This window comes from Monodon monoceros, unplaced genomic scaffold (genome assembly GCF_005190385.1).
Source record: "Monodon monoceros isolate NGI ecotype Baffin Bay Population unplaced genomic scaffold, NGI_Narwhal_1 Super_Scaffold_21, whole genome shotgun sequence".
Taxonomy (NCBI): Eukaryota; Metazoa; Chordata; class Mammalia; order Artiodactyla; family Monodontidae; genus Monodon; species Monodon monoceros.
Window position 1 is genome coordinate 87,633,530 of NW_021703778.1, and position 26,005 is coordinate 87,659,534.

The 26,005-nt window shown below is 42.0% G+C and overlaps 1 protein-coding gene and 2 non-coding genes across 7 annotated transcripts in view; 2 read left to right on the plus strand and 1 right to left on the minus strand.

Annotated features, from left to right (window-relative positions):
- The window catches only part of SPG11 (SPG11 vesicle trafficking associated, spatacsin), a 76,838-nt gene extending 51,273 nt beyond the window's left edge, over window positions 1–25,565 (plus strand). Inside the window, exons 28-40 of one of the 5 annotated variants that reach the window (XM_029239575.1) lie at window positions 6,699–6,879; window positions 9,034–9,248; window positions 9,915–10,668; window positions 16,141–16,280; window positions 17,038–17,236; window positions 17,655–17,792; window positions 19,983–20,116; window positions 20,901–21,008; window positions 22,602–22,770; window positions 23,235–23,323; window positions 23,471–23,626; window positions 24,340–24,491; window positions 24,958–25,565. In XM_029239575.1, coding sequence (XP_029095408.1) covers window positions 6,699–6,879; window positions 9,034–9,248; window positions 9,915–10,668; window positions 16,141–16,280; window positions 17,038–17,236; window positions 17,655–17,792; window positions 19,983–20,116; window positions 20,901–21,008; window positions 22,602–22,770; window positions 23,235–23,323; window positions 23,471–23,626; window positions 24,340–24,491; window positions 24,958–25,138 — 2,616 coding nt within the window. In that variant the 3' untranslated portion in view covers window positions 25,139–25,565. Of the gene's footprint in view, window positions 1–6,698; window positions 6,880–9,033; window positions 9,249–9,914; window positions 10,669–16,140; window positions 16,281–17,037; window positions 17,237–17,654; window positions 17,793–19,917; window positions 20,117–20,900; window positions 21,009–22,601; window positions 22,771–23,234; window positions 23,324–23,470; window positions 23,627–24,339; window positions 24,492–24,957 lie in introns of those variants that run through there. The other 4 variants (XM_029239576.1, XR_003796088.1, XR_003796089.1 and 1 more) reach the window with 4 other exon arrangements.
- TRNAG-CCC lies at window positions 11,056–11,128 on the minus strand. The gene has a single exon. It is a non-coding gene; the product is annotated as a tRNA-Gly (tRNA).
- Window positions 21,854–21,961, plus strand: LOC114905245. Its single transcript, XR_003796109.1, has one exon. It is a non-coding gene; the product is annotated as a U6 spliceosomal RNA (small nuclear RNA).
- Window positions 25,566–26,005: the final 440 nt, after the last annotated feature.

Consider the following 26,005-nt stretch of genomic DNA (forward strand, 5'->3'; position numbering starts at 1 on the left):
ATATCTCTCCATCTGTTTGTATCATCTTTAATTTCTTTCATCAGTGTCTTATAGTTTTCTGCATACAGATCTTTTGTCTCCCTAGATAGCGTTATTCCTAGGTATTTTATTCTTTCTGTTGCAGTGGTAAATGGGAGTGTTTCCTTAATTTCTCTTTCAGATTTTTTCATCATTAGCATATAGGAATGCAAGAGATTTCCATGCATTAATTTTGTATCCTGCAACTTTACCAAATTCATTGATTAGCTCTAGTAGTTTTCTGGTGGCATCTTTAGGATTCTCCATGTATAGTATCATGTCATCTGCAAACAGTGACAGTTTTACTTCTTTTCCAATTTGTATTTCTTTTTCTTCTGTGATTGCCATGGCTAGGACTTCCAAAACTATGTTGTATAATAGTGGTGAGAGTGGACATCCTTGTGTTGTTCCTGATCTTAGAGGAAATGCTTTCAGTTTTTCACCATTGAGAATGATGTCTGCTGTGGGTTTGTCATATATGGCCTTTATTATGTTGAGGTAGGTTCCCTCTGTGCCAACTTTCTGGAGAGTTTTTATCATAAATGGGTGTTGAATTTTGTCAAAAGCTTTTTCTGCATCTACTGAGTTGATCATATGGTTTTTATCCTTCAAGCTGTTTGTATGGTTTATCACATTGATTGATTTATGTATATTAAAGAATCCTTGCATCCCTGGGATAAATCCCACTTGATCATGGTGTATGATCCTTTTAATGTGTTGTTGGATTCTGTTTGCTAGTATTTTGTTGAGGATTTTTGCATCTATATTCATCAGTGATATTGGTCTGTAATTTTCTTTTTTTGTAGTATCTTTGTCTGGTTTTGGTAACAGGGTGATGGTGGCCTCATAGATGAGTTTGGGAGTGTTCCTTCCTCCACAGTTTTTTGGAAGAGTTTGAGAAGGATGGGTGTTAGCTCTTCTCTAAATGTTTGATAGAATTCATCTGTGAAGCCATCTGGTCCTGGACTTTTGTTTGTTGGAAGAGTTTTAATCACAGTTTCAATTTCATTACTTGTGATTGGTCTGTTCATAGTTTCTATTTCTTCCTGGTTCAGTCTTGGAAGGTTATACCTTTCTAAGAATTTGTCCATTTCTTCCAGGTTGTCTATTTTATTGGCATATAGTTGCTTGTAGTAAGTAGTCTCTTATGATCCTTTGTACTTCTGCAGTGTCAGTTGTAATTTCTCCGTTTTTCATTTCTAATTTTACTGATTTGAATCCTCTCTCTTTTTTTAAAATATTTATTTATTTGGTTGCACTGGGTCTTAGTTGCAGCTGGTGGGCTCCTTAGTTGTAGCATGTGGGCTCCTTAGTTGCTGCTTGAGGGCTCCTTAGTTATGGCTCACCAGCTCCATGGTTGCAGCACATGGGCTCCTTTGTTGCAGCTCATGGGCTCCTTAGTTGCAGCTCACCGGCTCCTTAGTTGTCGCATGCAAACTCTTGGTTGCAGCATGCATGTGGGATCTAGTTCCCTGACCAGGGATCGAAGCCGGGCCCCCTGCATTGGGAACATGGAGTCTTAACTACTGCACCACCAGGGAAGTCCCTCCCTTTGTTTCTTGATGAGTCTGGCTTAAGGTTTATCAATTTTGTTTATCTTCTCAAAGAACCAACTTTTAGTTTTATTGATCTTTGCTATTGTTTTCTTTGTTTCTATTGCATTTATTTCTGCTCTGATCTTTATGATTTCTTTCCTTCTACTAACTCTAGGGGTTTTTTTGTTCTTCTTTCTGCAGTTGCTTTAGGTGTAAGGTTAGATTGTTTATTTGAGATTTTTCTTGTTTCTTGAGGTGAGATTGAATTGCTATAAACTTCCCTTTTAGAACTGCTTTTGCTGCGTCCAATAGGTTTTGGGTTGTTGTGTTTTCATTGTCATTTGTTTCTATGTATTTTTTTATTTCCTCTTTGATTTCTTCAGTGATCTCTTGGTTATTTAGTAGTGTATTGTTTAGCCTCCATGTGTTTGTGTGTTTGTGTTTTTTATAGTTTTTTTTCCTGTAATTGATTTCTTTTTTTAAAATATTTATGTATTTGGCTGCGTCGGGTCTTAGGTGCAGCGTGTGGGCTCTTTATTGCAGTGTGTAGGCTCTCTAGTTGTGGTGTGCAGGCTCTCTAATTGTGGCGCATGGGCTCCAGAGCACGCAGGCCCAGTAGTTGTGGTGCACGGGCTCTCTAGTTGTGTTGCGCCGGCTCCAGAGCACACAGCCTTTCTAGTTGTGGTGTGCAGGATCCAGAGCATATGGGCTCAGTAGTTGTGACATGTGGGGTCTCTAGTTGTGGCACAGGGGCTCTAGAGCACGTGGGCTCAGTAGTTGTGGTGCACTGGCTTAGTTGCCCTGTGGCATATGGGATCTTAGTTCCCTGACCAGGGATTGAACTTGCGTCCGCTGCATTGGAAGGCAGATTATTAACCGCTGGACCATCAGGGAAGTCCTGCCTATAATTGATTTCTAATCTCGTAGTGTTGTGGTTGAAAAAGATGCTTGATACGATTTCAACTTTCTTAAATTTACTGAGGCTTGATTTGTGACCCAAGATGTGCTCTATCCTGGAAAATGTTCCGTGTGCTCTTGAGAAGAAAGTGTATTCTTCCACTTTCTAGTGGAATGTCCTATAAATATCAATTAAGTCTATCTGGTCTACGGTGTCATTTAAAGCTGTGTATCCTTATTTATTTTCTATCTGGATGATCTCTCCATTGGTGTATGTGGAATGTTAAAGTCCCCCACTATTGTGTTACTGTGGATTTCCCCTTTTATGGTTGTTAGCATTTGCTTTATGTATTGAGGTGCTCCTATGTTGGGTGCATAACTATTTATAATTGTTATATCTTCTTCTTGGATTGATCCCTTGATCATTATGTAGTGACCTTCCTTGTCTCTTGTAACAGTCTTTATTTTAAAGTCTATTTTATCTGATATGAGCATTGCTACTCCAGCTTTTTTTTGATTTCCATTTGCATTGAATATCTTTTTCCATCCCCTCACATTCAGTCTGTATGTGTCTCTAGGTCTGAAGTGATCTCTTGTAGACAGCATATATTATGGGTCTTGTGTTTGTATCCATTCAGCCAGTTTGTGTCTTTTGGTTGGAGCATTTAATCCATTTACATTCAAGGTAATTATCAATGTGTATGTTCCTGTTACTGTTTTCTTAATTGTTTTGGGTTTGTTTTTGTGGGTCTTTTTTTCTCTTGTGTTTCCCACCTAGAGAAGTTCCTTTAGCATTTGTTGTAAAGGTGGTTTGGTGGAGCTGAATTCTCTTAGCTTTTGCTTGTCTGTAAAGTTTTTGATTTCTCTGTTGAATCTGAATGAGATCCTTGCTGGGTAGAGTAATCTTGGTTGTAGGTTTTTCCCTTTCATCACTTTAAATATCCTGCCACTCCCTTCTGGCCTGCAGAGTTTCTGCTGAAAAATTAGCTGTTAACCTTATGGGGATTCCGTTGTAGGTTATTTGTTGCTTTTCCCTTGTTGCTTTTAATATTTTTTCTTTGAATTTAATTTTTGTTAGTTTGATTAATGTGTGTCTCGGCATGTTTCTCCTTGGATTTATCCTGTATGGGACTCTCTGTGCTTCCTGGACTTGATTGACTATTTCCTTTCCCATGTTAGGGGATTTTTCAACTATAATCTCTTCAAATGTTTTCTCAGACCCTTTCTCTTTCTCTTCCTCTTCTGGGACCCCTGTAATTCAAATGTTGGTGCATTTAATGTTGTCCCAGAGGTCTCTGAGACTGTCCTTGTTTCTTTTCATTCTTTTTTCTTTATTCTTCTCCTTGGCTGTTATTTCTACCATTCTATCTTCCAGCTCACTTATTTGTTCTTCTCCTTCAGTTGTTCTGTTATTGATTCCTTCTAGTGTATTTTTCATTTCAGTTATTGTGGTGTTCATCACTTGTTTGTTCTTTAGTTCTTCTAGGTCCTTGTTAAACATTTCTTGTATTTTTTCAATCTGTGCCTCCATTCTATTTACAAGATTTTGGGTCATCTTTACTGTCAATACTCTGAATTCTTTTTCAGGTAGGTTGCCGATTTCCTTTTCATTTATTTGGTCTTATAGGTTTTTACCTTGCTTCTTCGTCTGTACCATATTTTTTTGTCATCTCATTTTTTTTTGATAGGTGGGGCCGTGTTCCTGTCTTGCTGGTTGTTTGGCCTGAGGCATCCAGCACTGGAGTTTTCAGGCAATTGGGTGGAGCCCGGTCTTGGTGCTGAGATGAGGACCAATGGGAGAGCTCACACCGATTAATATTCCCTGTGGTCTGAGGTTCTCTGTTAGTACAGTGGTTTGGACTCAGCACTCCCACCACAGGAGCTCAGGCCTGACCCCTGGCCTGGGAACCAAGACCCTGGTTACACAGGGATTCCTCCCGTCCCCTTAGGTGTCCAAGGTCCCTCATCAGCGCCTGGTTGGTGCCCTAGATATGAGGAGACATGAACTCTACATCCTCCTACTCCACCATCTTGACTCCACACCCTGCATTTAAGTTTCTTTCATGTCTTTTTCATAGCTTGATAGTTCATTTCTTTTTAGTGCTGAATACTACTACATTGTCTGGATATACCAGTCTATTTATCCATTCAGCTACTGCAGGACACCTTGGTTGCTTCCAAGTTTTGGCAATTATGAATAAAGCTGCTCTAGACATCCGTGTGCAGGTTTTTCTGTGGACGTAAGTTTTCAACTCATTTGGGTAAATATCAATACCAAGGAGTACTCAGTCATATGGTGAGAGTATGTTAGTTTTGGAAGAGACCACCAAACTGTCTGCCAAAATGGCTGTACTGTTTTGCATTCCCACCAGCAGTGAATGAGAGTTCCTGTGTCTCCATATCCTTGCTAACCTTTGGTGTTGTCAGACTTCCAGATTTTGGCCATTCTAATAGGTATGTTGTGATATGTCATTGTTTTCATTTGCATTTCCCTGATGACATATGGTATGGATCTTCTTCTCATATGCTTATTTGCCATCTGTATATGTTCTTTGGTCAGGTATCTATTAAGCTCTTCGGCCTATTTTTTTAATAGTGCTGTTCGTCGTCTTATTGTTTAGTTTTAAGAGTTCTTTGTATATTTTGGATAACAGTCCTTTATCAGATGTATATTTTGCAAATATTTTCTCCCAGTCTGTGGCAAGTCATCTGATTCTCTTGACATTGTCTTTTGTAGGGCAGTTTTTATTTTTAATGAAGTCCAGCTTATCAGTTATTTCCTTCATGAATTCTTCCTTTGGTATTTTATCTAAAAAAGGCATCACCGTACCCAAGGTCACCTAAGTTTCCTCCCATGTTATCTCCTAGGAGTTTTATAGTTTTGCATTTTACATTTAGGTCCTTCCAGGTCTCTTCTTATTCGTGCTTGTCTGCCCCTGCTCCAGTCCCCAACCAAGGGGCAGTGCAGCTGCTCCATTGTTACCTGAGCTCTTTACTTCCATATATTTTTTACTTTAACCAGTTCCATCGTCTGTCTGACATAGACCCTCTTCTTAGAGCAATAGAGGTAGGGAAACACGTAAATAAAGACTAAGAACTAATGCTCTGAGGGCTTCCCTGGTGGCACAGTGGTTAGGAATCCACCTGCCAATGCAGGGGACCGGGTTCGAGCCCTGGTCCAGGAAGATCCCACATGCCGTGCGCCACAACTACTGAGCTTGCACTCTAGAGCCTGTGCTCCACAATAAGAGAAGCCACCGCAATGAGAAGCCCGTGCACCACAATGAAGAGTAGCCCCCTCGCCACAACTAGAGAAAGCCTGCGTGTAGCAACGAAGACTCAAAGCAGCCAAAAATAAATTAATTAAATAATTTTTTTAAAAAAAGAACTAATGCTCTGATTCAAGCTTAATGTGGCTGCTTCTTGGGGTCATCTTTCCTATTAATATTTTTAGCATTTGATTGAAATGACAAAAGTTCAGGCTTACTAATTGAGATCCTTCTCTAATGATAGTATAAACTACAAGCAAACTAATAGAACCAGCTCAGCAATGTTAAGCAAGTCTTTTTGTTTTTTTTTGTTTTTTTGCGTTATGCGGGCCTCTCACTGCTGTGGCCTCTCCCGTTGCGGAGCACAGGCTCCGGATGCCCAGGCTCAGCGGCCATGGCTCATGGGCCCAGCCGCTCTGCAGCATGTGGGATCTTCCTGGACCGGGGCACGAACCCGTGTCCCCTGCATCGGCAGGCGGACTCTCAACCACTGCGCCACCAGGGAAGCCCAAGCAAGTCTTTTTAAGAGGTCTTCATATGTGAATTTCAAATCTTCTGGACTCAGGGCAGGACTAGACCCCTCTCTAAAGAAGCTGCTAAGTGAAACATGTCTGGTTAATTTCACAGCCACTCACAGGACTGTTACTTTGGCAGTCACTAACTTGGCAGTATCTGCATTGCTTCACTCCATTCAGTCTTTAGGTCTCTTTCCCATTTTTGACTTTCAGACACACAGCTCTCTACAACAGGATGTCCCACAAAGAGACAAACTACAAAGCTGCCAGAGAGGGCTTATTTTTGCTACTCCTCTGAGCTGCAATACAAATTACCACTGTTTGAAAAGGACCTGGATAAGCATCCTCCTTTGTGATAGGAGATGCCTTTGATGGTACCTTGGCTTTCTTAGACATTCCCAAGTTCAGAGGTTTTGATTTGCTGTTCCTGAGAAACCACTTCCCTGAGCCTTTTTTTTTCATAGCTTGAAACGGCTGCCACAGGGGTCCACGCTGTCATTCCTGCCCCATGGCTGAAGGAGCATGTGTATTTTCTTTTGAAGCTTATGCTGCAGCAGTGTAGGACCCAGTATGAGCTGGGGAAGCTTTTACACCTGTTTGTTGGAAGAGAGCATCTCTTCTCTGATGGTAAGACAATACTTACAGGTAAGTTGCTGTTAGGAAGTTAGCTTACTTAATCCTGAAAATATTTTAGAAGGGCATTCAGGAAATTAAAATGCATAGGATATAAGACATTACAGTCCAGAACAGGGTGTGAAGAAGAGGTTACAGGAAACTTCAGTCATGGTTAAAGCATTTAAAACAGCACAACAGGATATAAAACAAGTAATACAACTATCTACTAATTCTAAGCAAATAGCCAAATTTCCCCTGGCTAACCTCTATACTACCCTGTCACTATTATTGTTTTCTCTGACAAGTAACCTTAACATGTCATCGTTGCTCAAGGTCACAGACTTGTTTCTGGAATGCCTAATTCATTTTGAAGGTTTTAAGAGACAAATTGTGTCGATTTTTTGCACATTCCTCCAGACACTGGCAGTCTCTAAGCTTGTTGCTGATTGAATGAAACCAATATTGCCTTATCCTCTTTTCTACTTGTTTGCTAATTCCAAGTTTTTGTTGAGTGATAATGTTGTTCTTTTACGCTGGATTCTGGTATTTTTCACTACCAGGGTTATTTTATCACATTTAAACTCACAGATGTTCAACTGGAAAGCTCACATTTGCACAGAACAGGCGCAGAATGCCTGGGCTTCATGCCCATGTTGTGCGCTGTGGGGCTGATGACTAGAAGGGAAGGGGGGTGTTTCCAAAATGCAGTGTATATAAGCTACTGTCAGTTACTACATAGGCCAAACAGTAGGTCCTTTTAATATAAGATACTTTCATTGCTCTTTAGTAACTTTAATTAAGAAAGAAATTTCCTGTTTTCTTGCCAGAGTTAACCCTATCCTTAAAAAATTACAAGGATTGTCTACATTGTTAACCATTACTATAATGCTTTTATTCACATAATTATTTCTGTTTTTATAGAATATTTGTATGTGTATATTGTGTATGCTTAGAGAAAAGAAAGGTTTTTTAAAAGACTTATGTTTTATATCATGCCTGCAAAGAAACCCAGCATGCTCATACTGGTGGTTATTGTGCAAGGTGTCTCACTGTCCCTGGAACTACCTAAATCAGACCACAGCTCAGCACGCGGCATTGGGAGCAGGCTCCTATAGAATGTTTTTCATGCCCCTCCTTCATGGTAGGGCACACGTAGGCTCTATGCATACTATATTTGGGAGTAGGAGCAAACCCAGCCACATAAATTATTGGCAGAGAATTCCTAATGTTACTAAGGATAAGAATTTGTTTGATTTCACGTATATGTATAATCTAAAGAGCGAATGAACAAACAGAAACAAACTCATAGATACCAGGAACAAACTGGTGGTTGCCAGAGAGGAGGAGGGTGAGGGGATGGGCAAAATAAGTGAAGGGGATTAAGAGGTACAAACTCCCAGTTATAAAATAAGTAAGTCACAAGGATGTAATGTACAGCATAGGGAATATAGTCAATAAAATTGTAATAACTTTGTATGGTGACAGTAACTAGATGTATCATGGTGATCATTTTGTAATGTTCAAAAATATCAAATCACTATGCTGTACACCTGAAACTGATATAATACTGTAAGTCACTTATATTATACTTTGATTAAAAAAAGAGAGAGAGACTTTCCTGGGGACATCAGGAAGTGCTTAGCTGGGTCTCCCTGGGTTAAGTTAGATAGATATCTGGAGGAGCAAGTGGTGCTCCATTCTGAAGACAGTGTACCACAGTAGAGCTTTGGCTGTTGACCACCTGCAGTTTCAGCTGTCCTAGAAGTTCTGTGTCTTGATCCACATGATGCCTGCAGTGAATGAATGAGTGAACAATTATAAAAACAAATTTGTTCAAGGTAGGAGAAAAATCTGGAAAAAGATGGAACTAACCTGAATGAATGGCCAAATCTTCCCAAGGTTAACTGAGTTGCTACTACATAGCAGGCCACCAACTTCTGCCTGGTATATAAAGCCAGATTTATAGATGGAGTCCATGTGCTAATCTTAATAGTTCTTACTATATAGGAGCTGCCTTTGGCTTCCTCTGTCAGCCAACCAGAGTAGAAAAATAGGTTTTTATTTTCCCTTTAACTACATTATTATGTTAAATATAAATATTCTCCCCTCATATTTAGTTACTCTTGAAATGCCATAGCAGTATTTTACTGATTAAATGCTTATATCTGCTTCTCTTTGGCACAGGTCCAGATGTGAAGAAGCTGTGTGTTCTTAGCCAAATTTTGAAGGATACATCCATAGCCATTAATCGTGTAATTATTACCAGCTACAGCCTTGAGAATTTTCAGCATGAATGTAGATCAATTTTAGAAAAACTGGAGACAGATGGATACTTTGCTTTGGCCAGAAGGGTAGCAGAACTAGCTGAGCTACCTGTGGACAACTTGATTATTGAAGAGGTATCATTAGTCTTTTAAGTTATGTAAAAGCTTTGTGAACCAGCATTAAACAGAGAACTAAATGAGGTATGTGATTTACCAGTGATGATACTTTTTCTTTTTCTTTTTTTTTTTTGCGGTACGCGGGCCTCTCACTGTTGTGGCCTCTCCTGCTGCGGAGCGCAGGCTCCGGACGCGCAGGCTCAGCGGCCATGGCCCACGGGCCCAGCCGCTCCGCGGCATGTGGGATCTTCCCGGACCGGGGCATGAACCCGTGTCCCCTGCATCGGCAGGCGGACTCTAAACCACTGCGCCACCAGGGAAGCCCTACTTTTTCACTTTTGACACAGACATTACTTTCAGAAATGGATGAGCCTAGAAGGCCCATTTTTGAGGAATGTTTGCTTTAATATAAGGTTAGCTTACAGGACATGCTACAACTATTTTACTTTGAATAGAATTAAATATAAGGTGGCTTCCTCTTGAACCTCATTCAATTAGATAAATTTAGATTTGTTTTTCATACCTTAACTTTCCAGATAAAATATCCAGGATCATCTGTAGCCAAGTCCCATGTTCTCTAACTTGATTTGGGTTTTAACAAGTATGGTATACCGAGGGAGCATTAGCATTTATGATATTTCTTTATCCAGGAAAGGCTAAAAATTGCTGTGTTCAATTTCACAGATAACACAGGAAATGCAGACCTTAAAACACATTGACCAGTGGTCCCTGAAACAAGCAAGAATTGACTTCTGGAAAAAATGTCATGAGAATTTTAAGAAAAATTCCATTTCAAGCAAAGCAGCTTCTTCCTTTTTCTCAGCCCAGGCTCTTACGGCATGTGAGTGCCCAGCTGAAGAGGGACCAAGCAGCACTGAGGAGCGCCATCTGCTCCTCACTCTGGCAGGACACTGGCTTGCCCAGGAGGACCTGGTGCCTTTGGAGGAGCTGGAGGAGCTAGAGAAGCAGATCTGGCTCTGCCGCATCACCCAGCACACCCTCAGGGGAAGGCAGGAGGAAATAGCCCCCGGATGTTCTCAACAGATTTCAACTAGTGGTGAACTTTCCTTTGAAAGCTTAGCCAGTGAGTTTTCATTCTCTAAGTTGGCTGCTCTGAACACATCAAAATACTTAGAATTTAATGGCCTTCCATCCAAAGACACTTGTGAGAACAAACTGAATTGGAAGGAGCAGGAGTCCCTAAACTTTTTGATTGGGCGCCTATTGGATGATGGCTGTGTGCATGAAGCAAGTAGAGTATGCCGATATTTTCATTTCTATAACCAAGATGTTGCCTTGGTGTTGCATTGCAGAGCACTAGCTTCAGGAGAAGCTAGTGTGGATGACCTGCACCCGGACATCCATGCTCTCTTACAAAGTGCTGAGCTGCTTGAGGAAGAAGAAGAACCTGGCGTTCCTCTAAGGAAAGTCCAAAGCAGTAAGTGAAGGAGATCAAACTGCCCTGAGTCCTGTGAGGTGCTGTTGGCATTCTCTCCAGGAAGAAAGGGTCCCTTTTGGCACACCAGTTACACTAAGTTAAGGGTAATTCATAAACTAGGTAATTAGTCAATGAAGTAGGAACACCTATGCCTTTTTTTTTTTAACCTAGAGCTCCAGTTTATCACACTTATTTATCTATTTATTTATTTATTTATTTGGCTGCCTTGGTCTTAGTTGTGGCACGCGGGATCTTCGTTGCAGCATGCGAGATCTTTAATTGTGGCATGTGGGATCTTTAGTTGCAGCATGCGGGATCCTTTAGATGTGGCATGCAGAATCGTTAGTTGTGGCATGCGAACTCTTAGTTGCAGCATGTGGGATCTTGTTCCCTGACCAGGGATCGAACCCGGGCCCTCTGCATTGGGAGTGCAGAGTCATAGCCACTGGACCACCAGGGAAGTCCCACCTAGGTCTTTTAACTAGCTAAGTAGCAAAGTTAGAGGGAATCTATCTGACTTGTGGCTAGTTCACTGAAATTTATCCTATGTAAATAATCATGTTTCCAATTGTACATGATCACATATAGAAATATAATTGATTTTTTATGTTAACCTTTAATCCTGTGATCTTGCTAAACTCACTTATTCTAGTTTTCTTATAGATTCCTTGGGATTTTCTATGGAGATAATCATATCTGTGAATAGAGGCAGTTCTTTTTCCTCCTTTCCAATCTATTTGCCTTATTTATTTTTCTTGCTTTACTGCTCTAGCAAGGACTTCTGGCATGATGTTGGATAGGGGTGGTGAGAGTGGACATCCTTGCCTTGTTACTGACCTTAGGGAGGAAGCATTCAGTCTTTCATCATTAAGTGTGATATTAGCTGTAGGCTTTTTGAAGACACCCTTTGTCATGTTGAGGAAGTTCCCTATTTGCTGAGAGTTTTTATCATGGATCAATGTTGAATTTTTTCTGCATCCGTTGATATGATCGTGTTTGGTTTTTTTTTCTTGTTTAGACTAGTAATACAGTAGATTACATTAATTGATCTTTTAAAATATTGAACCAGCTTTTTTGTATTCCCAGGAAAAACCTCACTTGGTTATGGTGCATTATTCTTTTTGATATATTACTGGAATCAACTTGCTATTTTGTTGAGAATTCTTACATTTATGTTCATGAAGAATATTGATCTGTACTTTTTTTTTTTTAATACCATCTTTGGTTTTTGCATCACGGTAATGCTAGTTTAATGCGTTTCTGGAAAACATTACATGGAATTGGTGTTATTTCTTCTTTAAATGTTCAGTAGAATTTACCAGTAAAACCATCTAAACCTGGAGATTTTTGTTTTGGAAGATTTTTTTTTTTTTTTTTTTTTTACTTTTGGCTGTGTTGGGTCTTCGTTGCTGCACGTGGGCTTTCTCTAGTTGGGGTGAGTGGGATCTACTCTTCATTGCATGTGCAGGCTTCTCATTGTGGTGGCTTCTCTTGTTACAGAGCACAGGCTCTAGGCTCACAGGCTTCAGTAGTTGTGGCACGCGGGCTCTAGAGCGCAGGCTCAGTAGTTGTGGCACACCGGCTTAGTTGCTCCGCGGCATGTGGGATCTTCCCAGACCAGGGCTCGAACCCATGTCTCCTGCATTGGCAGGCGGATTCTTAACCACTGCGTCACCAGGGAAGCCCTGGAAGATTTTTAACTACAAATTTATTTCATAGTTATATGACTAATCAGGTTATCTTTTTCATCTCAGGTGAGTTTTGGTAGTTTGTGGTTTTTGAGGAAACCTTTTCTTACCTTTGGATTATTTGCACATTTTTTTAGTCATGCATTTTAATTTGTGATTTTGACTGTATAGCTTTGCATCGCTTTTTTAATTGGTTGCTTTATGTGTTACATTATACATTTGTAACTTTTCACAGTCTACTTAAAATTATATTTTAAGGGTAGAAACCTTACCACCATGTAGGTTACTTTACTTCTCTCCCTTTATGTCTTAGTTGCCTTATTATATTACACCTACATACACTGAAAATCTCATCAAACAAAGCTAGATTTTTTGTTTTCAACCAAAAAATATATTTTAACAAACTCAAGAGGAGAGTAGTTTATTATATATACTCAGATATTTACAATTTTTGTTGCTCTTCCTTCATTCCTGATGTTCCAAGTTTCCTTCTAGTTTCTTTTTCCTTCTGTGTGAAGGACTTCCTTTAGTAATTCTTTCAGAGTTGTCTGCTGGTAACAGATTCTCTTAGTTTTACTTCATCTGAGAATGTCTCTATTGCACCTTCATTCCTGAAGGATGATTTTTGCTGGATATAGAACATTTATTATTTTCTTTCCACACTTAAAAATGTTCTGCCGGGCTTCCCTAGTGGCGCAGTGGTTGAGAGTCCGCCTGCCGATGCAGGGGACACGGGTTTGTGCCCCGGTCCGAGAAGATCCCACATGCCGTGGAGTGGCTGGGCCCGTGAGCCATGGCTTCTGGGCCTGCACGTCCGGAGCCTGTGCTCCGCAACGGGAGAGGCCACAACAGTGAGAGGCCCGCCTACCGCCAAAAAAACAAACAAAAAAAATGTTCTGCCACTTCCTTTCAACTTCTGTGGTATTTGATGAATAATCTGCAGTCATTCGAATCACTGTTCCCCTGTAGATAATGCATTTTTCTCTTGTTGCTTTCAAGATTTTTTTCCTGTCTTTTGTCTTCAGCAGTTTGGTTATAGCATGACTGGACATGTATTTTGGGGGGCTTATGCTATTTGGGGTTCACTGAGTTTCTTAAATGTGTAGCTTTATCAAGTTTAGGTAGTTTTCAGACATCATTTTTTTCAAATATTTTTCCAGCACCATACTCTTACTCCTCTCCTTATGGGACTCCAATGACTCCAATGAAACAAAAACAAAAGTTATTGTTTCACAAGTCCCTGAAGCTTTGTTCAGATTGGATAATTTCTATTTTTCTATCTTCAGTTTCACTGACTCTTTCCTCTGGCATTTCCATTCTGCTATTAAGATTTTTTTTTAATTTCTGTGATTTTAAAATTTCAGTTCTACAACTTCCATTTTATTCTTCTTTATACCATTTATTTCTTTGCTAAGACTTTCTGTTTTTCTGTTTATTTTAAGAGTGTTCATAGTTGCTTGTTGGAACATTTGTAATAGCTGCTTTAAAGTCTTTTTCAGATAATTTCAACATTTATGTCATTTTAGTGCTGGGTTTCATCGTTTGTCTTTTCTTTGTCTTATATGAGTTGAGACCTTCTTGTATTTTTGTATGCTGAATAACTTCATGTTGTATCTTGGACATTTCGAATAGTGTGTTATGGGATGCTGCGTCTTGTTTAAATCCTATGAAGAATGTTGATATGTTTTTAGCAGGCAATTGACCTGGCTATGTTCAGACTACACGTTCCAATGTACTTTCTGTGGGCTGTGGTTGTAACATCAGTTCAGTTTTCAAATTCTTTGTGGTGCTGTTCAGATCCATCCTGTATGTGCCATCCTGTGGTCAGTCTGCAACCTGCGTAGTGGTCTGTCTGTTGACTTAGTTCTCAAAGTCTTTGATATGTTGGTCGGGATCAGATCCATACATGCAAAGCCTAGGAATGAGCCCTAATGTTTATAAACAACTTTATTGTGTTGCTTTCCTGAATCTCTCTTCCAAGTACTTTCTGGTTGCCCGAGGCTTCCCTTTTCAGTCTTCTGGCCAAAGCTGGAGGTTTAGTTACCCCACCCTGTCATGTACTTTCCTGACTGCCTACATCTAGGGCCAGCTGACAGGAGGATAATACAAAAAGGAACAGGGATTCACTCTGCCCCCTTAGGACCAGAGCACCTCTGATCGGAAAAGAAGGTCCCTCTCTGAGTTTTGGCTCTTGCCAACTGCTGCTGCAGCCCCTCCCACCACAGCCGAGTGGTTGCTTAGGAGCTAGGACCAGAGAGAATGGGCCGTGGGAGTTACGTTTCCGCTCCTTGAGCCTGTTCTGGAGGATGTCTCCTGGAGCCCACTCTCTTTGTGAGTTGTAGTGCTTGGTTCTGGGTTTCGGGCAGCGTTGCATTCAATCTGGAGATTCCTAGAGGGGAGAAAATGGTAATGCAGGTTATCTTCGATCCATCTGCTACTATTTGCTCTTCAGAGTCCTCATATAGCACTGCACGCACTGTGTCCAGGTTTTATATTGAGGTCAGTGGGAGAGACCTAGAACTGAAAACTCTAATGAAGGATTTTAAGCGGGGGAATAACGTGGTCTGAGTTGCTTTTTATATTTTTGTGTTTAAAGCATATTTTTAAGAGTAATATCTTAAAAGCAAAAGTATTACATGCTTAATGTAATAAATCACACAATACAGAAGTGCATAAAGTAAAAAGTGAAAGTTATTTATCCGTTCAACACCACGCCCACCAAATTCCCCAGAACAACATCTTTTACTTGCTTGGCGTACATTATTTTCTACGTGTGGGCTCGCACATGTGTGCATGTGTGTGCGTGTGCGCACACACACATTTATTTTCTACAAAAATACAGTTATATTGTTCTGCAACATTTTTCCCTGTCAGTACAGATAGATTGACCTCATTCTTTTAATAACTGCAGGGTGTTCTACTATATGAATGTACTATGATTTTTTTTAAATTGGAGTATGGTTGCTTTACAATATTGTGTTAGCTGATTCACTTTTCTGTACAGTATAGACTATATGTATACATATATCCCCTCTTTTTTGGATTTCCTTCCCAGGTCATGTACTATGATTTTTTTAACAGTGATTTACTGATACACATTTAAAATTTTTCAATTTTGTTTTTGCTATTAGAAACAGTGTTATATAAATATTCTTTTCTACTTTTTTCCACTAACAGAAACCCTTTCTCAAATTAAGAAAGTTTTATTTTAGGCTAAGAGCTTTTTTTAAAAAAGCAGGAATGGATTCTAATTTTACTGTGCCTTTAAGGTATCTGTCAGATGATCCTTGATTTTTGTGATTTGCATTTTAGAATGTGAAGAATGCTGAGTGTGTGGAAGATGGAGTTGGGGAAGAAGGGAGGCTGATGGCAGGAGACAGTAACACCTCTTAGATGCAGGGTGATAAAGGCTGGAACTAAGGTGGTGACTGGAGAGATGTTTTGGAGATACAGTCAGGTAGACCTGGTGATTATTTGACATAAGGGGAAATTGGGAGGCAGTGTATGTGGAGGACAGTCTGGCAGGCATCTTTGGTGATGATCTCTAGAGTGTTCATTAGGTGGCTTTGAGTCTTTGAAGTATTCTGGGCTGGGGATTTCCTAGAAGAAGGCAATGAAAGAAGTTTAAGTGGGGTGTGAGCCCTGTTAGAAGTGGTCCCAGACCCAGGGGGAGTCAACAGGGTGCAGTGAAGGAAGCTGTGAGCAGAGAGGTAGAGTCATAGGGGGCTGAGGACAGACCTTAAAAGCCCCTTAAAGCCCCCCTCAGACCTGTATTTGCTTCCAGCTTCAAGTTTGGACAGTCAGTCATTGGTGATACTGCCCCCCAGTGATGAAGTGGTGACTACTCTGGAAACTCTGACAAGCAAATGCCTCCATGGGAAGAATTATTGCCGGCAGGTCCTCTGTCTCTATGCACTTGCCAAGGTACGTGCCAAAGGGCTGGGTCTCCACAGGAGCTCCCTCTGAGAGGGAGGGAAGGGAGAAGGTGAAGGTGGATTTTGGACATTGCCCTCGGTCAGCCCTTCAGATTATAATCATGACCTGGGAGTAGAGCTTTTGTCAGGATGTTGGCCCCTATAAATCCATCCCTGGGGAATAGTGGTGAGCTTTCCATATGGGAAAGAGCCCAAAATAAGTTTTAAAATAAAATTAAATGGAATGTAATGACTGTAAAACAGGAGCCAGAGCAGCCAGGAATTGTTCTGGCTTTGTGCTGATTGAGGGAGAAAAAGAGTAGATTCTAAGCGCAGTGGTGGAAGAGAGCACGAGAGAAAGCAAGCTGAGCACTAAAAGCCCTTCCTTGGACAACAAGGCTCAGAGACTTCTTTGGAAATTGAGGGTTTCCGCTGCCACGGGAACAATAAAGAAGGGGCTCTGCCTTTTATTCAACTTCCTTAGGTTTCATAACATTTGAAAAGCTCAGTGTTCAGTGAGAGATCAGTCACCTGATGTTTTCTGAAGACAAGCCTTTCTCTTGCTTGGATTCACCTCATTGGCAAAGCAATTTAGAAAGGGCTAGAAAACAGTGTTTGCTTCTTCTAAGGTTTCTGCTCAGGATGAGGGATCTTTAAGCTCAGAAAACCATGGCGTCTGTCCACATCAGATTTCAGGAAAGGCTGTCTTCTGCTGGCTTTCTCCTGGTTCCTAATGATGGCTGAGATTGGCTCTGCCTTCCTCTCAGGAGTTGGGCTGTTCCTACACAGATGTCGCTGCCCAGGATGGTGAGGCCATTCTCCGGGTAATCTTGGCCTCTCAGCAGCCTGACCGATGCAAGCGAGCTCAAGCCTTCATCAGCACCCAGGGCCTCGAGCCAGACACAGTGGCTGAACTTGTGGCTGAAGAGGTGACCCGGGAGCTGCTGACCCCATCAGAGGGAACAGGTGCCCTACCTTTCAGCCCTCCCCAGCCTTTCAGATCACATTCTCAAGTTCCCAGCATTAAGGATTTGATGTTATGCTCATATATATCTTGTATGCTGTCCTTTCAAGTTGCCAGGTTGCACTTGTAAGAGGAGAACACATTGCATTTATTTTGTTATTGCTTTTTGTTTATTGTTTTAAGATTATATTTAGAGTAACTGTGCCTTTCTCTGAGCTAATGAGCTCCTGCTATCCTGTAAGATGGCATCTCACCTGAGATATTTGACCCCAGCAAGAGGAGAGCTGCCCGGGAGCGCCTTCATCATTACCTCCTGGTGCCCAGGCCTGGGCAGAGTGGGCCTCCTGCCCTGGGGCTCTTGTCTTCCTTTCATCTCTCTCAAGGTAAAACTAGCACCTTTCTCCACATCTTTCTGTATAGGACATAAGCAGACGTTCACCCCAACAGAGGAAAGCCAGACGTTTCTTCAGCTGACTGCTCTGTGTCAAGACCGCACCTTGGTAGGCATGAAGTTGTTGGATAAGATTTCCTCCGTTCCCCATGGGGACTTGTCTTGCAGTAAGTTCTTGGCCACTTTCTTACATGTTTTGGGCCCAAGCAGGTCTCTAAGAAGTCTTCTGAGGTTAAGTCTTTTCAAAACTCAATTTGGATCCTTGTTCCTTCTCTGGATCCCTACTCCTCCAGGATTGTTTATAAGTTCTTAGTAGAAAGCCATAAGTTCATTGAAGAAAAGTTAGAAAATATATATGGCAAAGCAGCCCCAAATTTAAAATCACACAAAAAGGTAACCTTTTAACATTTGGCATATTTAGCTTATTTTATTCTTACATTACCCTGAAAAATGGCTATTATTGTCCCCATTTTAGAAGGAAACTGAAGCTTTAGAAAAGTCGATTAATTTATAACTATTAAGTGGCAGAGCTGGCATATGAACCGTCTGTGTGATTTCAAAGCCTGCTCGCTTTTCAGTGTTGTTGTATGCATTCAGTAGTATGTGTCCCTCTCATCTTTTTTCTATGCAAGTCCATAGGTTTTTATTTTTCAAAAATAGCATTATACTTTGTATACTGTTTATAATTACCAATATGCTGTCATTAATATCTTTCCATGACACTATTCTATATAATTTTTTATAATTTTTAGTCGTTACATATTATTTCTCTTATATGTAATTTAAAAATGTATATACCCTATTGTAGGACCTATAGATTGCTTCCAATTTTCTGCTGTTTTAAACACTGTGATAGACATGCTTATAGGCAAATCTGTGTGCACATCCATGGTTATTTCCCTAAGACAAATTCCTGATTCAGGAGTATGCCCATTTTTAAGGCTTTATATATATATTGCCAAATTTACTTCAGGAAAAAAAATTCACTTTCACTCCCTCTTAAGCAGTGTGTGAGAGTATCATTTCCTGGAGCCCATTATACTCTGCAAATTTGACTGACGCGTAAAAGGCATTTTACTGATGTTTTGTGAACACGTGAGATTTTAAGAGGTTGAATAGGTTTATTTTATTTTTTTGTGTGCGGTACGCGGGCCTCTCACTGCTCTGGCCTCTCCCTTTGCGGAGCACAGGCTCCGGACGCGCAGGCTCAGCGGCCATGGCTCACGGGCCCAGCCGCTCCGCGGCATGTGGGATCTTCCCAGACCGGGGCACGAACCCGTGTCCCCTGCATCGGCAGGCGGACTCTCAACCACTGCGCCACCAGGGAAGCCCTGAATAGGTTTATTTTTAAAACAGCCTTTTGGGAATTCCCTGGCGGTCCAGTGGTTAGGACTCGGCAATTTCACTGCTGTGTGCCTGGGTTCGATCCCTGGTCAGGGAACTAAGATCCCACAAGCCGTGCAGCACGGCCAAAACATAAATAAATAAAATAGCCTTCTGTATCTCTTCTCAGTCCAGCTCAGCAACATCTACTGAGTACTGACTGTGCGCCAGGCACTCTAAAAACAGGGGTATGGTGAACAAGTTAAGCAGCAGTCCTGGAGCTCACAGACTAGGGGTGTCATTCACAGTAAGCATACTGATGGGGCCAAAGGTTTTTTTTTCCTTTCCTTTTTTTCCTTTCCTTTTTTTCCTCCCAAAGGTTTTGGGAGGAAATGTGCAAACCAAGACCAGAAGCATTAGTAGCCAGTAGGTTTGGGGAGGGCCCCACAGGTGCAAAGGCCCAGAGGGCACAGCATATATTAAGGCTGAGAACCCCTCTTCTGTCTTCCAGCATTGCAAATATTTTTCCCAGTTTGCCTTTTAATTGTGCTCATAGTGATTGTGTATAGTAGTTTTAAATTTGTGAGCGTCACATCTCAATCTAGAAAGCCTATAGAAGTGCAGAGCATCAAATAGCACTTGATTAGGCCTAAGACTCTCCACTCAGCTACAGAGAATGCCCTCGGACTTGTATTGGCAGGTACTCCATCAGTTTGTCTGCAGAAAGTTTCTCCATCTTTAGAAAGCTAGCATTCTTTGTTCTCGTTTTTTGAGCCTTTGGGAAATGGTGTCACTATATGCAGACTGTCTGAGGAGAGAGTTAATCCCTGTGCTGTCACTGAGAGAACTGACTTCATCAGGGGGCCATCCCAGAGCTAGAACTGGTGAGGTCAGGGATCTCAGAGGACTGGTGAGAGAGCCTTCTCCAGACAGTCCCAGCTGTACTAGGCCCCTTGATCTTCCTGCCAGGTACAAGCTAGACAGGGGTTAGCCAGGGTTGAAAGTCCTGTCTTACCAGTGCCCAACCCACCCAGCCACAGAGCTGCTGATCCTGGCTCATCACTGCTTCACACTGACATGCCACATGGAGGGCATCATCCGAGTCCTGCAGGCCGCCCGGCTGCTCACAGACAACCACTTGGCCCCCAGTGAGGAGTATGGACTGGTGGTAAGTCACCCCCTCACCTTCACCCTCCATCCTGAGGAAACCTTTGATAGAACAGATAGGCTGGAGACTTATCAGCTCAGAGCTGATGTGGTCTTAGGGAATTTACCTATCTGGATACCACTACCTACTTGGTAGCTGGCTCGGCAGTTCAACCCTCTGCTCCAGGTTATGATTTCTGTCCAAATCAGAGACTGCTCCAAAGGAATAGAAATCAAAGAGGATCCCTGCCATGCTCCAGGACTGTCATACCCCCTTACCAAGCAGTTAGCTTTTCTAGAGGGCTAAGACGGCAGTTACTTCCCCCACAAAACAAGGTTCAGACCTGCCTCTTATATCTGAATTGAAAATTGAAATGAGCTGACAACTCAAGCTTCCTGTACCTCCCCCCAAATATCTAGGCTTGAAACTGACCCAAGTGTGTGAGCAAGCCATTGGGTGCTGTAATGAGGATGAGGAGTGGTGGGAAGAGGAAGAGTGCCTGCCCAGGAGGATGGCACTTCGGCACTTGATAGTCATGTTTAGAGACAACAGAGGAGGGGACAGCCAGCCAGTGGTTTCCCAATGACTAGCATTTCTGAATCCTCCAGAGGAGGCCCCTGTTGGGCACATGGGATGGGAAGGAGGGGAGACAGGCAAGGAGGAAAGTAGTTAAGTATGGCAGCCTGGCCACTAACCCTTCTTCCCGCCAGAGTTCGGTATTTGAAAGCAACCAAACCGTTGGGGTAGTGGTCTGGCTCAGAGAACTCCAAGCAATGCTGATGCAAGCTTCCCTCTCCCTTGGTAGGTGCGTCTCCTCACTGGCATTGGAAGGTACAATGAGATGACATACATATTTGATTTGCTGCATAAAAAACACTACTTTGAAGTGCTGATGAGGAAGAAATTGGACCCGGTAGGTGTACCGTATTTTTGAGCTGCAGTATGACATGTACTACTGACACTTGGGAGTCTCAGGTTTTCTCAGGATTAATTCCAATCAGGATGGATTCCCGGGATATAGAGGGAGGGAATTAAGGACCTCCTTAAGACATATACTGTAACCAGTAGCTTAAGATTACAGAGCTCAGACCAGTTTAAAGTGGAGAGTTTTCAGGGGACCGTGAAAAAGTGTGTTGTCGAGAGCTATTCAGAAGTGAATGCCAAGGTCTGGGTCTAGAAAGCTGTGGAGCTATTTATGACGATGACCAGGAAGGAGGCTGGGAAGCAAAAGCCTGACTTGCCAGGCCTTTGGTCTCTGGGCGATTGTCTGTCCTCAGCATACTATGTGACACCAGGCATGCACTCACAGAGCCTCTGTTTTCAAGTTATTCATTGACTGATTCATTGTTTTCACCCATTTCACCTCTAAAGATTTAAAAACCTATGGGACTTCCCTGGCGGTCCAGTGGTTAAGACTCTGCACTTCGGGGAACTAAGATTAAGATCCCACATGCTGCGTGGCACGGCCAATAAACAAATAAATAAATAAAAACCCAGGTGCACTTTTGACATCTGGGAACTTGGGCCCAGCCAAGCAGGATTAAGAGACAAAACAGAAAAAGTCTCCTCAATGCTGGGCTAGTTTCAGGACAGACCAGTCCAGCTGTAAGGAAAGGAGCAAGTCCTGGACATAGGGACACCTTCAGGATTTTAAAAATTGTTTTTGAGGCATTTTTCTTCCTGCATTTAAATATTATTTTAATAACTTTGTTTCTGATTACAAAAGTAATGAATATTCAACATTAAGACGCTTAACGGGTGCTCACTTTAGCAGCACATATACTAAAAATTGGAACGATACAAAGAAGACTAGCATGGCCCCTGTGCAAGGATGACACGCAAATTCGTGAAGCGTTCCATGTTTTTTTTAAAAAAGCCACCTGGAAAACAGAACACGAAAAAAAGCCCTGTGTGTCTAGCTACTGTCCGCAGACAGCCACTGCTAACAATTTGGTATAGGCCCTTTCTTTGCACATATACCCACAAACATATACATACATGTTCACGTATTTTTATCAAACTTCTGTCATGCTGTGCAGATAGGAAATAGCCTGCTTTTCTCAGTTAATAATAAGCATGAGTAATTTCCAAGCCAACATCGGTTTTAATGGCTACATGGTGTTCTCTTAGATCTTATTCTGGACATCTGGAATATTTCTAATTGTTTGCTATTAAATATCCTTGTTACATCCATCTTAGCACTTTCCTCTGCTTGCTTCTTTAGGGATAGAGTCCTAGAAGTGGAATCGTTAGACTAATGCACGTGTGTACATTTTTAAGGCTTCTCGCCTCTGACAGGTCTTACCATTTACACTCCCACCAGCAGAGATGATGTGCCTGTTTCCTTATACTCAGGATAGTATAAACTTTTGTATTCATTTTTGCTTATCTTTTCCTTTTCCTTGGGAGTTTCTGAGGAACTTTCAGAATCTAAGGACTAGGCCAGTCCTGCTTACCTTGCAATACATGGCTGAGACCTTGGTATCCCCCGCTTTTTTCTGGGCAGAGTGGTACCCTGAAGACGGCCCTACTGGACTACATCAAACGCTGCCGCCCTGGGGACAGCGAGAAGCACAACATGATTGCCCTGTGTTTCAGCATGTGCCGGGAGATTGGGGAGAACCATGAGGCAGCTGCCTGCATCCAACTGAAATTGATTGAGTCTCAGCCCTGGGGTGAGCAGCGGTCACAGCAGCACCTCCAGGGCAGTGCTGCTGGCCAGGGAAGGTTCTCAGGGCTAAGCAGGGCAAGAGTCCATGGGACTAATACCCACCTCAGCTTCTAACATTTATTTAGTGGGGCCCCAGGGGGCAGAAAGGAGACAGAAGGGGGGTTGGAAGGCATTTTACCCCTCTTGTAGCCAGTGCATCCAGGGGTGTCACCTGTCAAGAACCAATGTATGTTGATGCCGTGTAAGCCTGCCTTGCTGTTTCAGAGAGAAATTGAACTAGATGGGGCAGTGCATCCTACTCCAGTGTGTGTGTGTACTTTTGGCCCAACAGCCTTTACCTGAGTGAGACATACCTGCCTCCCTGTGAACATGAGCTGGGTTGTTTCTATAGTCCACCCTACTACTGAGTGGGATGAGAGTACCCAGCCTGGGGAGTCAGACACACCCGTTTCCTTTACTCCCCTACAGAGGACAGCCTCAAGGACGGGCAGCAACTGAAGCAGCTGCTGCTGAAGGCCCTGACTCTGATGCTGGATGCAGCAGAGAGTTATGCCAAGGTAACCACGAGTCTTACTCCAGACTGGACTTGGGGCTTGGTGTCTGCAGTAGGAATAATTTTATTTTGTTCCATTGCTGGAGGGTTCACGGGGGAGATGACGGCAACAAAGTCTTCATCTGTGCCTACTGCCACCCTTATCCCTCAGGACTCCTGCGTGCGACAGGCCCTGCACTGTCACCGGCTCACCAAGTTGATAACACTGCAGATTCACTTTCTGAACACCGGCCAGAACACGATGCTCATCAACCTGGGCCGCCACAGGCTGATGGACTGTATCATGGCCCTACCTCGGTTCTACCAGGTGAGCAAAGAAGAAAAACCTAGCCCATGCTTCCAGCATCCTCTCTCCTGCTGTCCCTGTCATAGGACCCAGAAGCTGAGTGGTTTACCTAAGGTCTCAGGGCTAGTGACAGAACCAGGACAGTCCAGCTCTCCAACTGCCTTTCCATAGTAGTATTTCTTACCAGCATATTGTCTGGGCAGAGGTTGGAGAACAGTGAGACATACTGTCTCCTTTCCCCACGCTATTAAGCCGGCAGAGAGGCAGACATCTTTGCACTTAAGATAGTTGAGGTTCAGGGGAACATCCCTGCTAGTGGTCCTGTGAGCATCTCTTAGCCCCAGCATTTCCAGACCAGTGCACTTGGGTTAGCATAAAAAGTCAGGGCTTCTGAGAGGCTGGTTCTAGCCCTTTAACAAGGAGGGATGGTTATCAGGGCATCAGCCCTTTCACTGTTCCTTAGAGAGTTGAGTCAGTGAGAGAACTATTCATCAGCAGTTCTTTTAACCCACCGTGAGGAAGATTAAAAACACTGAAGGGAGGTGTTCGGGGTGTCAGGAAGGGGAAATAGCAAACTTTTCACCAACCCTGATACATAGAGTCTTCTAACATTATTGGTGATGATAATACTGTACACTCAGAGTGAATATGAAGTCATTTTCTAGAGCAGTTTGTCTTCAGTTTTACATCAAGTAGGCTCTAATGGTGTCCTCCTTCCCCTCCATCCTTTTAAGGCTTCTATTGTGGCTGAGGCCTATGACTTTGTTCCTGATTGGGCTGAAATTCTATACCAACAAGTGATTCTTAAAGGAGACTTTAATTACCTGGAAGAATTTAAGCAGCAAAGGTTATTAAGATCCAGTATATTTGAAGAAATTTCAATAAAGTAAGTATTAAAATGCCTCTGCTTTGAGATCAGGCACGGGTAAGAATTTTATGACTACGTATAACATGCCTATAGGCTACCCCTCTGCTTGAGATGGCAAAGAGATGTCAAGAATACCCAGAAAGACGATCTTTTAACAAATTCATGCAAACAGATGAATGAGAATAGTTTGCTTATGGTGCTCTGTACTTAAAATGGGAGAACTACTCAGCTTGTCTGAGGTGCCAAAAACACTAAACATCAGAGGTCCCCTTTGGAGTACTGCAATTCTTCTAATTAAGGCCAGCATTAAGATACTCATTTTTAATGAAGTAATTTCATTGTCTATCAAGCACTCCCTAATAGTCTGAATGATTCCTCAGATTCAAGCACCTTCTCCTCTACAGACAGTGATAAGTATCAGAGCTGATAGCCCTCGTTCAAGGTGCAGTTATCTTAACCTGTGCGTTCTTGTTTCTTTGTCCAGATGTAAACATCATCAGCCTACTGACTTAGTTGTGAAAAACCTGAAGAAGTTACTCACATATTGTGAAGACGTCTACTTGTATTACGAGCTGGCATACGAACACAAATTTTATGACGTTGTAAATGTGCTTCTGAAGGACCCTCAGACAGGCTGCTGTCTAAAGGACATGCTAGCAGGTTAGCTGGATTCAGATGACATGAGGATGGTTACTGCCAAAAATTCATACATGCCTGTTTTCTTATACTGAAATGAGGTACTGACAGATGTTTGTGGTCAGACTATAGAAATGCCATGTAAAACCCCAGGACTGACCATACCAGTCCTTTGTGAATAGTGGGTGAAGAAGGAGAATTTTCACAAGGAAATTCCTATTTGAAAATAATTATTCATCTATACCATTTTATATAGATACTGGTATTAAGATCAAAAGTCCATCTTCCTCAGGATAGCTTCTACTTTAGGAGATGATACAATATTTAGTAAAGAATGCCTGTGCCTGCAGATTCCAGTTTCAAAGGAATTTAATATTATTTACACAGTTAAGGAACAGATGATACATTTCCATTTATTAGAAACTGATCTCTATAATAAAATAGATTTTAAATTCAGTGTATGTCATTATTAATTACTGCTAAGGAAATCTTAGCCCTTGTCTGCCTTAAAACAATCTTTAGTGGCTGTAATTATTGCTGTGTAGTCACTGCTTTCTGTTAATTCCTCAAATCATTTAGATGGTCCTGTCTTCCACTTAGTGGTCTACAGAGCTTTGATTGAGGATCCTACTTCCTGTGTTAAGAGAGAGAAATTTAAAATATTTTTTGCTCTGTCCCTACTTTTGGTTCTGTGGCAGTTTCAAAAAAAGACTCCAACCACAGATTTGGTTAAATTGCTTAAAAGAAAATATGTAATAGAGACGATCACCCTATCTCTGCTTACAGCCACAACCTGAGTTATAAGTTCAATTACTCCAAATAAATAGTTCTTCTAGGTACTTAATTAGGCCTTAGTATCTAAACAACCAACCAATTTCCCCAAATAAATAAGAAGA